This window comes from Miniopterus schreibersii, assembly GCF_964146895.1.
Source record: "Miniopterus schreibersii genome assembly, chromosome: 3".
Classification (NCBI taxonomy): Eukaryota; Metazoa; Chordata; class Mammalia; order Chiroptera; family Miniopteridae; genus Miniopterus; species Miniopterus schreibersii.
In genome coordinates, this window is record NC_138103.1 from 32,243,374 (window position 1) to 32,261,349 (window position 17,976).

The 17,976-nt window shown below is 34.4% G+C and overlaps 1 protein-coding gene across 1 annotated transcript in view; it reads right to left on the reverse strand.

Moving 5' to 3' along the window:
• Positions 1-3,237: 3,237 nt before the first annotated feature.
• SLC12A2 (solute carrier family 12 member 2) overlaps positions 3,238-17,976 on the reverse strand; it is an 84,226-nt gene continuing 69,487 nt past the window's right edge. Inside the window, exons 20-27 of the mRNA XM_081131142.1 lie at positions 17,098-17,223; positions 14,328-14,375; positions 12,819-12,941; positions 11,031-11,142; positions 9,179-9,265; positions 7,694-7,829; positions 7,324-7,391; positions 3,238-6,118 (exon numbers count right to left, since the gene is read on the reverse strand). Coding sequence (XP_080987268.1) covers positions 5,983-6,118; positions 7,324-7,391; positions 7,694-7,829; positions 9,179-9,265; positions 11,031-11,142; positions 12,819-12,941; positions 14,328-14,375; positions 17,098-17,223 — 836 coding nt within the window. The 3' untranslated portion in view covers positions 3,238-5,982. The remainder of the gene's footprint in view (positions 6,119-7,323; positions 7,392-7,693; positions 7,830-9,178; positions 9,266-11,030; positions 11,143-12,818; positions 12,942-14,327; positions 14,376-17,097; positions 17,224-17,976) is intronic.

A 17,976-nucleotide genomic window follows, 5' to 3' on the forward strand; every position in this document is an offset into this window, starting at 1 on the left:
CCATAAATAGACAGCCTGAAAGCTGCTGGTTATACTTCTGAGATTGGCACCACATAGCCAACAGGAGATGCTGATTAACCAATGTGAAAATTCAGAAGAAAAAGAAACGACACCTGACTTCCATTCTTCACTTTCCTTCTCAAAAGCAAATATGATAGCAAGACTTTTAGCCATAAAGAGTTAAATCCTTCAGTCTGTGACTCTTTTTTCTTGGAGCATAACTTTCCATCCTACTGCCAACCCCTCCCCCATTCCCAAGTTGTCTTTGTCATCATTTAAATTTCTTAACTAGTAACGTTTCTTAGGAACTCAAAGGAGAGTTTTTCGTAGCTTAAGCAAAAATGTAGGCTTAAAATAAAATTAACCTGTGGCTTATTGGTCACTCAGATAAACTAAAACACACTGCTTTTCAGATTGTGACTATCTCCTTGAAAAATGACAAGTTGGGGCTTACTTTTATTTAGAACGTAGAAGAGCAAGAAGTATGTATCTTACGGTAGTTCCTTTATGCCTTTATGTGTGCCATATGCAGATAAAAAACACTGCCATCTTAATTTTAAAACTTTTTCTTGGTCTATCTGTTATTAGAGATGTAAGAGCTAGATATAAATTTGCCCTGCAAGCTACTTCCCTTCTTATACTGGATAAGTTAACACTTTCATGACAAAATCTCCACAATCTACCCCAAAGGCTTCAGCAGTATTCTAATGAAATTTGACAAGTACTAAGTCAGGGTCCTCTGCTTTTGCATATCCATAGATCACTGATCCCATTCTATGGATCAAAAAAGTAAGTTTATTTTCAGTTGTAGCCATGGGCAGAATATCTTAGTAATTTGCATTCATATCCTAGAATAGTGGAACAAAGCCTGTGTTGACCAGACACTATCATTTTTGGGAAAGAGTTCCTGATCTGTGAGGACAGCAGCCACAAATAAGACTGCACAACAGCAGATGACAAATTCAGAGGTTTTCACATTTTCCCTAAAACAATAGTTCTAGGTCTTACTTTGTCTAAGACAAAATTCAGTAGTAGATTCAAGGGGGAAAAATGGACTGCAGTTCCTAATGCTTGCATGTATAACCTGTCGAACATGTAAAACAGACCTATGACCATTGCTTCCAAATTCTATAAAGAACATAGAGACTTGGATCTTAAGTATTTTAGTAGTCTACATATATATGTCAAATTGGTTAACCCACAAACACATTTTGTGTACTATCTGAACTAGCTAAACTACAGTCTTTTCTGATGAGTATATCCTAGGACTTGTGCCATATTTATTCAAACAGTTAAATATTAAACTACCAACTATTTGCTCAAACGCTACAAGCATCTTGTTGCTACATAAAGACAGAAGCATATCAAGTGTATTTATCTTTCTTCCTGGTGAATGAACAAAAAGACCCGCTGGATCAAAGATGAATTACATTCCTGATATAAGGAAATGCCACATTCATAGTTGCCTTTGAATTTTTTTTTTTTTTTTTTTAATATATCTTTATTGATTTCAGAGAGAAAAAAGGAGAGGCAGAGAGAGAGATAGAAACATCAATGATGAGAGAGTCATTGATCGAGCCCACAACCCGGGCATGTGCCCTGTCTGGGAATCGAACCCTGATCGCCTGGATCCTAGGCCGATGCTCAACCGCTGAGCCACGCCCGGCCGGGCACCTTTGAATTCTCTTTTAACTCCCCAAAGCAGTAAAGTAAACTGGCCTGAATCATAGCTTATTAGAGACTAAGCAAGAAGCAAAAATCATATAGTGGACACGTACATTTGGTTTCAGATCTATTAAGGCAGCCTGTAGCCAATCTTTATTTTCCTAACTGTATAGAAAGTTTGGACATTACCAATCTAGCACAGCCCTCTAAGTTATGGATCAGGCAACAGTAAATGCATAACAGATATATCCCTGGAGATGAAAGACCTGGGCTCTAGGCCAGCATCCTTCCTTAACTTACCACATGATCCTGGGAAACTCCCTATGTTACTCCAAGCTGCTTTCTCGAGAGTAAAAGAGGGATAAATAGCTGTCCTGCGTATATAACACACCTACTGTAATGTTCAAGTGAGAAAGTGAAAATGCTTTTTAAACTGTAAATCAGCTTAGCCAAATCTCTCAGAAAAGAATCATTATATTCAGGAACCATGAATCCATTTAATCTTCTAATTTCCTTATTCATAAATGCATGATTTGGGCCAAAGATTAATAAAATAGAATTTAAAAAGCTATATCATTTTTTAAAAAATCAAAAGGAACTGCATCTTATATGGTTCAATCAACTATCAGTATCAGTAGTGATTATTCCAAAGGCTTAGGCATAATGAACAATTTCAAACAACTTTTCCAGGGCATGAATATTAAGGTAAAAGCCACTTAAAAAACTCAGACCTCTTCCAAAATCATTATCATAATCATCTTCATCAGCTCATTCAGTCCCATGTAGCCGATTCTTGTTTTACTTGACCCTGGATTAGCAGTTTCATGAACCCATCAGCTTCTAAAGACCTGATGAGAGCTCATTTGACAAGAAAATTTGCATGTTTCTGTGACACACAACTGTGGACAAAAAAAGGGCCACATACTAAACCTGACAGCTCGGGGAGCCCGAGTGGCAGCCTTCCAAACTCAGAGACCGAAAGGAACCACATAGGATCCTCTGAAATTAAAACTTCCTAACTAAAAGCAGGTCGTGACTATGTGACAGGTAGTCATGTCCTAGGCTGTTATCTTCCCCGAAAAAGGTCAACCTTTACCTTAACTGAGCCTGTCTATTGTCTTTTTGCATCTACGATAACATACCTTTGGAATGTCAGGGTAATATCCTTTTTCCAGACTCCTCAGGGCACAATCACTGCACCAGAGAAGAGACCACAAGTCTCTTCACCTTTAATATCTAACATAAACCTTGTTAATTGTTGTCTAACATTATCATGTTAATTGTCGAGTGTTAACTATCCTGTACCCACCAATGTAAAAGAAGTACGTGTCTACATTTTACTTTTTACCCAATCCCAGAGATTTCCCAGCTTTGCTTTTTTCTCCCTCGTCCCTAATCTATCACCAATGGATTTCATGTAACGTTTTTATCTTCTCCTTTGATTCTGACATATAAAATAAACTGTAAAATTGCTAAAAAAAACCCTCAGACCTCAATAAGAGCTCTATAAATGAGGTTGTCACAAAGTTGACATCGATTTATAAAACAAATAAAATATGAGTAGACATCAAATAGTTTTAATGAATCCACTTCCTTTATTGCAGTAACCTCTGTACAAAGCAGCAACTGCAATACTCAATGTTAAAACATTAGAAAAGCATTTTTGTGACAGTTATAATACAGTATTATCAAAATATTACGTTTGCAAACTTAGTAAACATCCACCAGAGCTCAAATCTTTAAATTATTTCCATAGTCTTTAAAAATATGTAATATCAGAAAGCATATAAAAAGAATGTAAAAGAAAACCTAAAATACAAATGAAATAATGTCACAAATAAATATTTGATTTAATTAACCATTAATAATCAGCTTAACACCACCATTCTCTCTAAACCCACTGAATTTTTACCTATAGGAATAATGAATGGACAAACGCCTTTGCATAATTTATTTGTTTCCAAGTTATCACCAATGATTAGAACTAAAAAAAAAAATTGGTATTAAAATAATCAAATTCAGTATAAATAAAATAGAGTGGAATAGCTTCAACACTAGCTAGCATCTCTAAGAATTAATTATTGAACTTTATTAGAGCACTACAATAACCTTGAAATTTTTGACCTGGTGTCTAGTGTTAATTAAAAGTAAATGCTTTTTTTTTTTTTTTTAATTAAAGTGAAAAGCTTCTTACATTATTTCACAGACAATATTACCCTCCCCCCATTATGCATATTTAGATATATTGTATGTACTTTATACACATATGTATGATGCATGACATTTGGTTCCTGCAGTACAGAGCACAATGATGTTTTCCTGAATGGGAAAAACTTGAAGGAAAAAAAAAGTAAGTGTACCTGTGCACATTTCAAGATAGCAGCACTCAGTTCATGCCCTATTATCCATTTTAAAAATTCAAACATAAATAGTTTACTGAATAATATGACATTTCTACCATCTTTACCCCCAGACGCTACAAAACCTGCCATAAATGGAACAATGCTATGAGTTATAACATAGGAAAAAAATATTTTGGAAAAAACAATTATTTCTTTTTCTAAACATTCTAATTCAAAATTATTATCAGATCTCCATTTTTATATTAACTTAGTTCATGTTCATGCAGCAAAAATACTGCATTATTGACAACAGTAGTAATTTTATAGCTTTCTATCGAGATTCATTAAAACTGGCATAAATTCTTTGCCACTGAATCCACTTAAGAGTACTTTAGATGAAAAGTTCTCCATTTTCTAACTGAATGATAACTGTGTGAATTACATGCCCTTCAAATAATCACCTTTGTTCTCCAAGAAGCCTGTCTCTTTCAATCTAATTTTGAACTTGTTTACTAAAACAAAAAATTTTAATCTAATGAATCTTGATCACTTAAAATGAAAAAACCAGCAACATGTTATATATATATACACATATTGCATCTGTGTATGCATATACATATACACACACACATACAGATATGTAGATATAGATCCCTTGAAATGTTTTTAGGAAATCCTTCCTTGAATAAAAAATGAAAACTTCACATTAATAATTGTATATAAAGCTTTTAGTAACAGTACATATGCACTGTCATATTTGTACTAGTAGACTGTGATGTCAAAACAGACATTTCAAAAGCACAAACTGGCAGTTTTTCTTAACCCAAAAGTTTTAAAGTATTAAGAATGGATTAAATTTAAATGTTCAGAATAATCTGTTCAAACCTGAGTATATTAATTAAGACTACGTGTACTTGAAGTTTGAATGAATTAAGCCTAAAAACATTTCACTAGAAACCAGTGGTCCATTTAACCATTTGATGAAACATTATTTTAATGATTTACGAAGGACTGTATAGTGAAATTCCATGTAGTGTTTATTGAAATATTCTATGAAATGGCAATGATTTTCCTCCAGAAAAAATTGTTAGCATTTCTTAAAAGTCCCTCAGATTTGAAGAAAACTCTAAATTAGGACGACAAATTTCTCTTAACTACAAATGATCTTGAGAAATTCTGTCTGAAGAATGACAATATCTAATTTTCAGCGGTATATAGAAGTATTGGATAAATTTTTAACCTTCCCTAACATTTCAATAATAATTGAATAAAGATACAAATAAAAGCCACTTAGAAGTTAAAAAACAAAACAAAACAAAACAAAAATGGTTTACTGGGACTCTTCCCCCTAGGTCTACATTTGTACTGACTCATACAAACCTAAACTTGGGGTCACATTTTGGTTCCCATTTTTTTTTTCATTAACTTTCCCTAGCTCTCACCTTTAATATCTAACCTATACCTTTACAAAAATAATCGAAAACATACAGTACTCAACACTAACTGTTCAATGGAAGAAGAAAAGCAGTGTCCGTTTTATTTTAAGGTGGTAGAGACTAGAAATAAAAATAACAGCTGAAGGCAAAGTTTGACATTCTACAAATTTATAAAAGAGGATATATGGATGAAATTTGGTTATTTTCAGAAGGCACCTCAAGGCTAAAGGCTTTTTGTATTCCTTTCATCAATCAAAAAATAACACACTTTTATTGCTATTCAAGTAGCAAAGGAAAACTTTACTCTCGTGAGCTTTAGTCCAACAACAAGGAATCATCATTAAAACTGAGATACATTACTAAAACTGAAGTCTCCATCACATGTCAATGGAACAACTTCCCTGTGTGCTTTCAAATTAATGAAATAGTGAAAGAAAAGTCACAGTTCGCCATAGTGATGTTAACGTGTCACTGAAGATTTCAATTACTTCACTAGGCAATGAAGTACCATCTGAAGGGCTGTCCACTGTGTAGAAGGTTTAAGAATAGAATGTAAGGACACTCTGATGGTTCCCACGGACTAGGAGAATTGGCGGTAGGTCCTCAGACAGAGCTTCTAACCATGCCATGTAGAGAGCACTGGACACAGCACCTTTTCGTGCTACTGGGAGACTCCTGGTACCATAAAGAGAAAGGAAATTCAGCAATGCATTTAAGTTGAGAAGAATAAAATGAAAATAAAAATTAGGTTATGTCACAATATAGTAACTAAAAATTTCTATAATTACAGAATATTTTTAAGCATGGGGAAATGGAAATTCTGCGTATAGTATAGCAACTATTACACTACCATAACACTATTCTTATTTTCTTTGTTTGAATAAAAAAGTTAAAACTTCTTCCTAAGAATAGCATAACACATCTGGTATCTAACATTAAGCCCCAAATTCCCCCTTCTTCAATAAATACAGAATTCTTTTAAGAGAAAAGGATGTTTCCATCTGAATTTAGAAAGTGGAAACTATACATAAATAAATTCAAACATAATTATTTCTAGATATTAATTTTTATCTTTCCATTTCTCTGTGCTTTCACTTCTATTTATAGGTAGTAGCAGTGACCAGCTGCTCTATACAGTTTCTAGATTTCTGTGCTTTAGCATCTTCCATACAGATATCTGATCATCAGGAAAACAAACTTTCCTGGTGTATTTAATGATCATTGTTAATCAAAAGCACCATCCTTTGGTGTTACTTTACTCAATCATTTGGCATTTTTTTGAAGGCTGGAGCTTTCCTTACCTATTTAAGACCCAGGCTCCAGGACTGAGAAAATTGGGATTCAAGTACTATCTAGCTAACCTGGTTTAGTGGAAGGAAAGCCAGAGTGAGCTATATTCACTGCAAGGGCAATGTGTCTGTATGTAAAGCCTATGCAGCGGAACTTGGGTGGGACTCAGACAGGAACCACGTTTTCAGTTTAATCCTCCAAGCAACTTTATTTCTATGTGGAAGAAGCCTGGGGTCCAAATTTTAACCAGGCCATCATACCCCCCCATGCTTGATGGCTACGCTACAGTGTTCCCAAAGCTAAGAAAATTTAAAAGATGGGAACAAGGATAAAGAAAAAATTCCAAAATTAATATGATAAAGAATTCCTTAGATTCCTATAAGCTTAAGATTTTTCTTTCCTCCTACCTTAAATGATTTCTCTATATGCTTAAAGCAAAGTGTATTTTAAAAAGTTTGGTTTTTTTCCTCTTTATAACTACTAAGTCATTATGGGTGTTAAATAGATATGCATTTGGCATCAAAATTAATCCTAATTGCATTATCATAAAATGAATACCTAAGAAAAATCTTAGCACAGGTATTACTTACATGACAATGATATTAGCTGTGCTTGAATGTTCCTTTAATAATTCATTTAGCCTAATCTGCCGGTATGTCTGAAATGAAACAATACAAAGTCATTCCTAGACCATTTGAAAATTGGAATTCATCATGGTTCATAAAAGTATAAGTAGACAAAAAGAAACCAAAATCAATTTGGGTATAATAAAAATCGGTTCCATAACTTAAATCAGTTCTTCACAATGCCCACATATAAATCCAATTTAAAGTAGATTTAATTTACACAACTGGTCCCCCCATAACACATTGCAATTCTTGATATTTACTTTTATGCCTCAAATATTTTTTAAAAATCACAGGGAAGGTTAATGAAAAGTAAGCAGAAGAGAAAGAATACCTTGGTCTTATAAAGTTCAAGCTCATTATCTGTTATTCGCCATGGTTCATCTTCTTTCATTTTATCTGCAATATCTTGTTCTTTATCATCTTCATGAAGTCTGTACGGCTCAATCATTTCATCAAAAGCTATAATGCTTTTAAAAAATAGAAAGAACAATGACATTTAACCTTATTTTGAATTACTTTCTTAACAGTAAGATCTTAAACACAAAATTATAACTTAAGAAGTTAGTGTTTTCCATCTCTTGTGTTCCCCTCTGTACTCTAACTACTCTGATCTCTCTTATCCACCCCTGTTCCTATACCCACCCCCCAACCTAAATAAATTTTCACCACAGTGCCAGAATGATCCCTTTGAGCAATTAAGTCAAATTGTTTTATTATTTTATTAAAAACACTGATAGGTGTTCCCAGTTCAAGTACCACTAAATAATAGTATAAGAAAAGGTACTAGAACATTTTGAAGGGATGGAAGGGCAGATACTAAACATTTAAGAAGATGCAGAATTAATCTCTAGATCCAAATACTACTTAATAGGACAAAAGATATTAAAAGAACATGAAAAGCATTCTAATTCTCTATGAATGTGAAAAACATTTTTCAGTATTGGAATATTGTGATTCATATTTGGTCTTCATCTACAGTTCCCAGTTCACAGCTCCCAAAATTCTTGTAATTTCCAAAGTATTAAGAGTAATAAAGGTGTTTTTTGTTTTGCTTTTTTAAGTTAATGAGATGACTTTTGGATCCCACCCAAGGGTAGGGGCTGGTTGTCAGGAGAACCCACCTTGTGATTGGAGGTCTGGATCTTTCAGTTGTCCCCACCCCCAACCTCCTGGAAATAGGAAGGTGCTGGAGATTGAGAATAATTGCCCATGACCAGTGACTTAGCCTATCATGACTGTAATGAAGCCTCCATAAAAACTGGGGAGGGCAGCTCATTGGTCCTTTTCTTTCTTTTCTGGAGACCAGAATGGTTCCAGGTGCCACCTTGCTGGGCCCCAAGCTCCACAAGGCCAGAAGCTCCTGTGTTGGGGACCTCGCTCTATGTATCTCTTCATCTGATTATTGATTCATATCCTTTAATTTCCTTTGTAATAAATCAGTAATCTAGTAAGTAAATGGATTTTCTTGAGTTCTGTGAGCCATTCTAGTAAATTGAAAGTGAAGAGGGGGTCATGTGAACCTCTGAGTTATAGCCAGTCTGTTGGAAGTACAGGCAACAACCTGGGCTTGTGACTAGAATCTGAAGTGGAGGGCAGTTCTGTGAGGCTGAGCCTTTACCTGTGTCATTTGATTCTATCTCTGGGTAGATAGTGTCCTAATTGAGTTGAATTCTTGGATACCCTGCTTGTGTCTGAGAATTGCTTGGTGCGGGGAACTTAAACTTAGTTTAAGTGAAATAATCTATTACTGCGGTGTCTGAGTACGTTATCCAAAAGTATCAGAAATTTGTACAAAGTAATTTATTTAATAACTTACTTTTCTTTCTTTGGTTTAGTATTAATATCTCCTAGGACCATTATATCAGAGAAGTCTATCCGGAACTTGCTAAGCAAAGTAGCCATCCTAAAACAAAAATGAATAGCACTGAGATACTGAATAGCACTGAAGGCCATATATAAGTATTTCTTTTCTATTTAGGACTGAATCTGAGTACCTGAAAAGCATGATTTATAGGAAAAATATCTATCACATGCTAAACAAGCCCATCTGAATTAATTCACACTGTACATTCACAAAGTAGATGTCAAAAATTCTGAGTAGAGGCTTCTGTTATATTCTTTTACTTTCTCTGAATCTCTCCTTAGTATCCAGTAATGGACAGTGAAATACATTAATAATGAAATTTGAATACAACTAGTATTTTTTAATTTTAGTGGAATTATATTAAGCATAAGGATGTTAGTAAAAACTAGTAAATAGTTATTTGTTTAATTATTTTTGGATTATTCTTTCATCAATGCTGAATGCATACCTCAAAAGGCCCAAATATGACTTTTTGGACCAAATGCAAGTTATTACTGATAGTAGATTAAGTTCACAGTATTTTGGAGGGTGTAGGGGTGCAGGGGATGGGCTTGCACAGGCATGGAAAGGAGCTCCAACAGCCTCCAATTTTTCAATAAATACCCTTTTGGAGGCATAGTTGCCAATGAAACCTTAGGGGCAACAATAGAAAAGTTGAAACATACAGCAGGAAAAGCAATTAACAAAACAGGATTTCATTTTTATTAAAATGAGTTTTCTAAATTAAGATGTTAGAAAACAGATGAGCAACAGGTTTAACTTTTAAGTCATTTTTACTGCTTCTTGCATAATTCACTATCTGAAATGAATAAACACCAACACCTAGTTGAATTCCAGTAGAAATCTCCTAAGTGCCTGCTATGTGTCTGTTAAGGGCCCACAAACCTCAAATCTCAGGTAACAAAATAAACATAACATAAACCCTGAAGGTAATGAGTGGTATCGAGTATATCGTGATTCAGGAAGGAAATGTAGCAACTAGTGGAGGACGGCAGAGGGAAATACTAGGGAAGGCGTTATGAAGAAGGTGACAACCGTCCTAAGCTTTAGAATGGAGTATTTTTACAGAGAAGTAAAGAGCTATTTAATAGGAGAGAGATTGAAGAGTAAGTAAAGGAGTAAAAGTCTGAAATCATACGTATGTTTAGAGCAAGTGCAGAAATGCAAACTGAAGTGTAAGGCATATTGGGGGGACCAGGAGATAAAAATAGGGAACAGGAGGATAGGTTGTAAAGGACCCTGATTGCCACATTTAGCATAGACTTTCTATAGTATGTAACAGGAAAATGTTATAAAGTATTTTGGGCAGAGGAATCATATGATAAAGCTCTGTTTTCCAACCCCGAAACTGGGAGCAATGTGCAAACCAGAGACACCACAAAGGCACTTAGAGAAGCACTGAAACCAGAACTGTGACAACATAGGCATGGGAATGGGTGACAGTGGCATCCTGCATTCCTGCTGTCCAGAGCCTACAAAACGTACCCCATGTATGAACATGTAATTTTTGTGTATATTCTCCTGATTAAAAAAAAAAAGCTCCTTAACACTTTAATACAATCAATATTAATACTTTCTAAAATGTCAATATATTGAAAAATATTACATATCAGTAAAACTAAGTATCTATAACTTAAAGACTAAAATTAAAGAGGTTTTATTTGAGGATTTTCAGCGTCAGTATAGAACAGAGCAATATGACTGGCATTTTATGGATTGATTGCCTAATGTTTATCCTAGCAAATCTGTATAGTAATAATAAAGTACTACTAGTCAAATGCCCTTCAATTTAAAGTAGACTTACGCTCTCCGGTCATGGTCTATTCGGTTTATTTTTCCACCAATGAATACTCTGATCTTACAGTCTTTCCACTTTTTCTTGGTAGTCAGAAGGTAAGGTATCAATAAGGTCAAACCTGAATCATAAAAATATAACAAATCATATACTAAGTGCTGATTTGTTAATTAAAAATTTTTAATTCAACTTAGCCTCTAAAAACATGTTTACAACAACTCAATATAAAACAAAATTTTTCTTTCTGTCCTTCCTCGATTCAGTCATAAAGCAGTAAGGCGGGCTGAGCTAGGAGGCAGGCCCAATGGAGGCAGGGACCATGTGAGGAAGTCAGTGAAATGGGATGGTAGCTGGGCAGAGTTGGGAGATTAGCCACGTACAGGAAGTGAGGAAATAAGAATATTCACTGAAGCCAACAGGAGCAACACTTCTCACTGAAATGAGGAACAAAAAGAGGGAGAGGGAAAAGCGGACTGAACCCTGCAGTGTTAGACTGGAATTGGTTTCAGTCTATATGCGCTCATACAGACGTGTATGTGTGTTTCCTATGTCCACTGAGGGCCTGGGAGCAGTGACACCATAAGACCAGCGAGCATATCTAATGCCCTGTTCTTTGTTTCTCAATACCACTCTCCACTAAAAGGAATCAGGGTTCCTTGGATAAAGGGTGGTTCAACGGCTGGTATAGGAAAGTACAAAACTGAGCCTGGAGCATCTTACTGTATTAGAAAAAAAGAATGGTTGAGTCATGCCTGGCATGGCTCAGTGGTTGAGCTTTGACTTATGAACCCAAGAGGTCATGGTGCAATTCCCGGTCAGGATGTTATGTCTGGGTTTCAGGCTCAATCCCCAGTAGGCGTGCAGGAGGCAGCCGATCAGTGACTCTCATCATTGATGTTTCTATCTCTCTCCCCCTCTCCGTTCCTCTCTCTGAAATCAATGAAAAATGTATTTTAAAAAAAAAAAGAATGGTTGGGTTATGACATGGACACAGAAGTCAGACTAAATCGGAAATCAGGGACAATTTGAATATCAAAACAAATAATGAGAATGGCAAATCATATTGCACTGAATAAAATAGAAATCCATGAGTCCACATACATAGAAATAAAGAGAAAGCTCTTATAGTAAAATACCAAAATAATAAATAAGGAAGAAATAACAGGATTGGAAAATCATCATCTGGCAACCACAAACACACCACAATTCAGGCAGAAATATCGATGGATGCTAAAGATGGTGGTAAAAGTTGCAGTAACACTGGTAAATTTAATAGTCTCAAAGATTAACTCCTCATTCCCTAAATACATGTAATTATAAAAGGGGAAAACTGTAACTCTTCAGTGTATAAACCTGGTGAAAACCACCTTACTCCATAGTCAAAGCGAACTTCACCAGTGATGAGAAAAAGCAACATCATGTGCCGCCAGATGTGACATAGACAGAAGAGCACAGCATCACCTGTATTTCTAACAATACATAACTTGAAAGTAATTATGATGAAACATCAAACAGCACTCCAGATTCAGTGACAATCTACAAAATATTTGGTCTGTAATATTTTTTTAAATGTTAAGGTCATGAAGCTCAAGGAAGGACCTTAACAACTCCCAAACTGAAGGACAATGAAGAGATAGGACAACTAAGTGTAACAGCTGATTCTGAAATTAATCCTGTTGCTTTTGGGAATGTCGGCAAAACTGGAATGGGGTCTATGGGTGAGGAACATGCCAATTCTTAGTACTATTCCTACAACTTCAGTAAATTTAAAACTGTTAAATATATTAACCACCTTACCTCCATCATCAAAAAGCCACCAAACATCAATAGTATTCTTTCCTTGTTTTTTCTGAAACTGTGTACTAGCTTCAAGAAGCTTTTGGTCAGCTACATTTAAAGGCACAGCAGGGCCTTTGGATTCTAAAGGATTAAGCAGAGAAATAAGATGTAAGGGAGCTAAATATTAAAGTCCATTTTGCTGAGTTCATATAGTTTCCTAACTTCTATATGTTCAAATGTTAATAATGCAGATAGTAGTATATGGCATCCATCATAAACTTTCAGTTGTTTATAATTTAAACATACTTTTAAGATGGTTACAGATAACTCTTCACAATAGCTAAACTCATCCAAATTATCTTGCCTAATTTCCAATATTTTGAAGCATTCTGAATGAAAGAATCACAAACACCAAGAAAATTACGATTGACTGCTGGATTTTGATTTTTCAGAAGCTGTTTTAAAAGTTTATGCCTATTGTATGAATATATTTCTCTTGTAATCTGGTTTCTAAATAATTTAAAGTTCAAAAATTTTTTTTAAATAAAATGTTATCTATAAAATGAAAGACAGAAGTGGAAGACATACCAACACAATCTTACAATTATCACAGCGAAACCTTAGTCTAAGGAAAAGCTCCCTCATTTTTCCTAGCATTTGTCCCCTTAGTATGTGACACCCAATTCTAAAGCCATATAACCACCACATCTTTCTCTGAACCACAGAAAGATGGTGGGAACTCCCTGGAAGGGCATCCATATGCTAAGTCCAAAGAGCAATATACAGTATACCAGGGAGTTCCTGTTTATATTCCCAGGAAATTAAAAAAAAAAAAAAATTCAACACTGGCTCTGTGAGTAAGCAAATGACTATTATGAAACTCCTAGACCAAATTTTTAAGAGCAGAAATCCATAGGAGAAAATCTGATCCCTTTGGCAGAATGTCTATCATTCACTTTTCATGCTGCCACAGTGTACGCAAACATGACGAATGATTTTGCATGATGAAGTAATATGGCTACCAAACCACACTGCTCCATAACTCTCACCTCTATCTCCTTCTCATAAAATTCATGTACGCTGACATGACTGTATCTCCCAAACGCAGCAGGACTGTGAGAAATATTGTAATTTTTGAAATGAAAAATATATTAGTATCAAAATTAAGGACTTGGCTGGGTAGCACTGATGGTAAAGAATGCAGTGGACACTGTAAATCTATTTCAGTGTCTCTACTTATCATCTAAACCATGCAGTTTAAATAAAAAAAATACTGACTTTCAGGGTTTGAATATTTTAGAAATGCTATGATGATTTAAAATAATTCTCTTTGATATAACACCTTTTCTTGGGATGATTTAACTCTTTGACTAATAATAATTTTTCTAATCTGCATTTAATAAATAACTGTAACATCACCTCACCATGAAAATAAAAACTAAAGTAAAAAAATAAAATAATAAGGTTGGAGTTAAAGAGTTAACAGTATGAAAAAGGGATTAAAATAAAATGATGAAAAATGCCTGCCTTTTTTCAACAGTGGTTGAGTTGGAGTCTTGCCATCCTCTTCCTCATCTAGATTATGTTTAAAAAACACAAAATATAAGTTAATTGCCTTTATGTTAATAAAATAATGAATATGTAAATAGAGCACATTTATAAACAAAACATAATATGAAGAAACAGTCTGAAAAGCAATCAAGACTGAAGACTGATATTTTCTCCACTGTGTGCAGGATTTTAAAAAGCAAACATGTTTTAGACCTCTCCAATGGGGCTACTGATTAACACTCACCCCTAAGTTTTAGTCCTGTACAACTGACCAAAACTTTAAAAATTCTGCTAAACTTTAAACTTTCATACTTGAAATCAGTTGACAAGATGTGGAACTATGGCTAATAGAGTAGAAATATGACATTAAAAAACTAACATCACAAATAACACATAAACTTTAAACATGCCACTGCATCGCCATGCAGATGACTGAAAGTAATTTTTGAAACACTTAAGGGATGTTTGGTATTTATAAAAACCAATCACCACTTGAAATATTAAGGCATTTGATCAGATGGGGTTTCTTGCTTTATATAAAATGTCAGGTTACATAGGAGTTGATTATATGCATATGCAAGTATGTCTGCATATACTGGTCCATTTACATTTAAATATCTATAACGTTTTCCTGGAGTTAACAGTTTTCCTAATCTCATTTTTTTTTTTTTTTTTTTTAAATATAAGCTTGCATTACTTAAGGCATATAAAACTTCCAACTCGGACAGGGGAGATACACTGCAGCGGGCCCTTGGCCTGGACTCCCGGCATTCCGTGTCACAGCTAACCCCTCTTCCGGCTGTGACCTAGCGCCTCACTTTCCTCAGCTGTACAAGGATGAGCAGCACCTACCTCTTAAGGCTGTTATATTGGAAACATTAATGCACTTAGCTCCGTGCTCAACACAGAATCAGTATTAAAAGGGTGCTCTTTTTGTTCCTTTGTATACTGTATGCCTCAGTAATCAAGGCAGAAATACCAAGTACCTATTACTATATAAAAACTATACCAGAATGTTTATAAATTAAAAACTGTATAAACTTTTCTGTGGCTTCTATGCTAATTTTGGAAACAATTGGTAAAAAAGAAATACAAAAATATTAATGCTGTTTTTGAATGCTAATTTCTTATGCCTGTTATGGAACAAGAAACATTTCAATTATTACATTTAATTTTTTAGTATTAAATATTATTGTTCCTATAGATATTTGATATTATCTGCCTTCGAAGATAAAAAACACAAACATAACTATGGACTTTGTATATTCATTTCAAAGAGCTCAGAAATGTCAAGGAAATATTGACACTCTGATTTAAACTAAATTGAAAGTATTTATATTTTCACAATAAAAAAGATAAATAGAAATGTACGGACCCAGTTTCCTACTTCATAAAGATGATGATTCATAAGATTGTGACTCACATTAATGAGCTAATGTATGGATAACATCTAAATTGTGGGAGGCACAAAGGAGATGCTTGATAAATATTACTTCTTCCCCTCCCATCATAGTTTTATCTACTAATTCCCAGCAGATTCAGTACAGAAAAGGATTTGTTTCAGGCAAGAGAAAGGACAAAAGAAAAGTAAGCGGGAATGGGAGAATGTGGACCATAAGCTAAACATAAGTGCAGGAACATAAGAACAATGCTGTCACATTCAGCTTACAGAGTTTTGAGGTGAAACAGAAAAAAATTATAATCAAGCCAGCAAAGAACTGAAAGGAAAAATGGGTCTCAACTAAGCTCAACTACCATTACTCTAAGCAAAAAAGGAGGAAAGAAATAAAAAACAGTAATGCTTCTAGATAATCTAGAAAAGATCAATTTTCAGAGAAAAGAACTGTCCAATATTATCCATTTCAGAAAAAGAATGGTAATTATTTTACAGGAATCAAAAGCATGATATGGTTCGATGATTTACAGTGCAGATTTTTGTTGTTGTATGTCAACTGAGTATAGGACAGATGGAGATACTAGACTGAACAGAGGTAGGAGAGTGAGGGTGGGAGAGTAAGATTTGGAAGTCATCCCTCTTTATTCTCATAAACATGACATATAGATTTGTGGATGAAATTATTTGAGAGTCTTATGAGATCTGGAAATCTTTTAGTGGCTTAAAACACATGAGCTACCAAGGGTATCATGTCTGTAATTACAGCTGAATAGTTCACCCAAATACAGACAGCTCACTTCTTCAGAGACTATACTGAGAAAGAAAATTGCATTTGAGTTTTTATTACATTGTTTTACCTAAACAACTTTAGATGCAGTAGAGGTAAAAATATTCTGAATATCTCAGCACAAAAACAAAAACCCTGGCATTTAAATATCTTGATTTACTGCCCCCCTCCAAAAAGGTTAATTAATTATATAAACTTCATTCCTTTCAGTGTTATGTGCTATAATATGCACATTACTCTAAAATTATGTCTCTTTCCAAGTTCAGGTTTAACCTATGCTTCAAATTAAAATATTTTCTTTAAAGCAAGTATAAATAAAAACATACAAGAGCATGTTAGATAATTAATTGGCATGGTTTCTATTCTGTGATCTACTTTTAATACCTTAAAATTAATTATTCTGTAGATACTTTTGAAAGCTATAAATTTCACCCGAGCAACTAGAAATAAAAAGTACAAATTTGAGAGCAGGTTACTTTATTAGCTATGTTATATAATAAAACCATTTCTCCCCAAATTAAAACATGACTGTTAATAAAATTTCTTGTTTGAGTAAAAATTACCTTTATGTGTAATAGTTTTTTCACCAGATGGTTTGGAAGTATCTAAATCTGATTTCTTACTATACTCCATACTTAGTACCACATCCTTGACACCAGGAGACTTCTCTTGTGATGACAATAATTCTTCTGTAAATATGAAAGTATTTAAAATATTATCTAAATCTTATTTTAACCATTAAAGAAGGCATCATGGTACAATATCAATTAAGTGACCATTTCAAGCAAAGTTTATTACAAAATAAGTTTATAATAAGTGATCTCTGATGTAAGCAAATGCTGTAATCTGTTTTGAAATGACTGCTTCAATATCTTGAGCCACAAACTGTCAGACATCTGAATTAGGTGCTGGGGAATCCAGTAATGAGTGAGATTCAGGGAACACAAGAATCTGGTAGACACAAGAATGATGTATGAAATGTGAATCAACTCTACTCTCAAAGTCATTTACACATGTGAAAAATGTAAAATGTGACAAATGTTCATATACGTGTAAGATGACAGACAACACTGAAAAATTATACCCATAACTATAGAGCCAAAAGTAGGGGATAGAGTCCTTTCCTGAGCTCCTGGTGAAAGTACCATTTCTTCATTTTCTGTCATTTGGGAAACAGTTTAACTTCCACCATAAAAACATTTATCATGAAGACAACCATAATATGAACTTGATCATCTGCCCATAATCCTCATCACTGATTTGTGCATTAAGAGACGTAACCATAGAAACTGGGGGAGCTTCGTTGCTGTCACTGCTAAAGGCTTCACAGGCCATACCCCTTTTTAATCTTCTCAACGACTCTGTGAGGAAATTATGCTTTAACAGATGAGGAAACAGCCTTGGGTGTCAGTACATTTGCCCAGACTACGAAACTGCTCCGA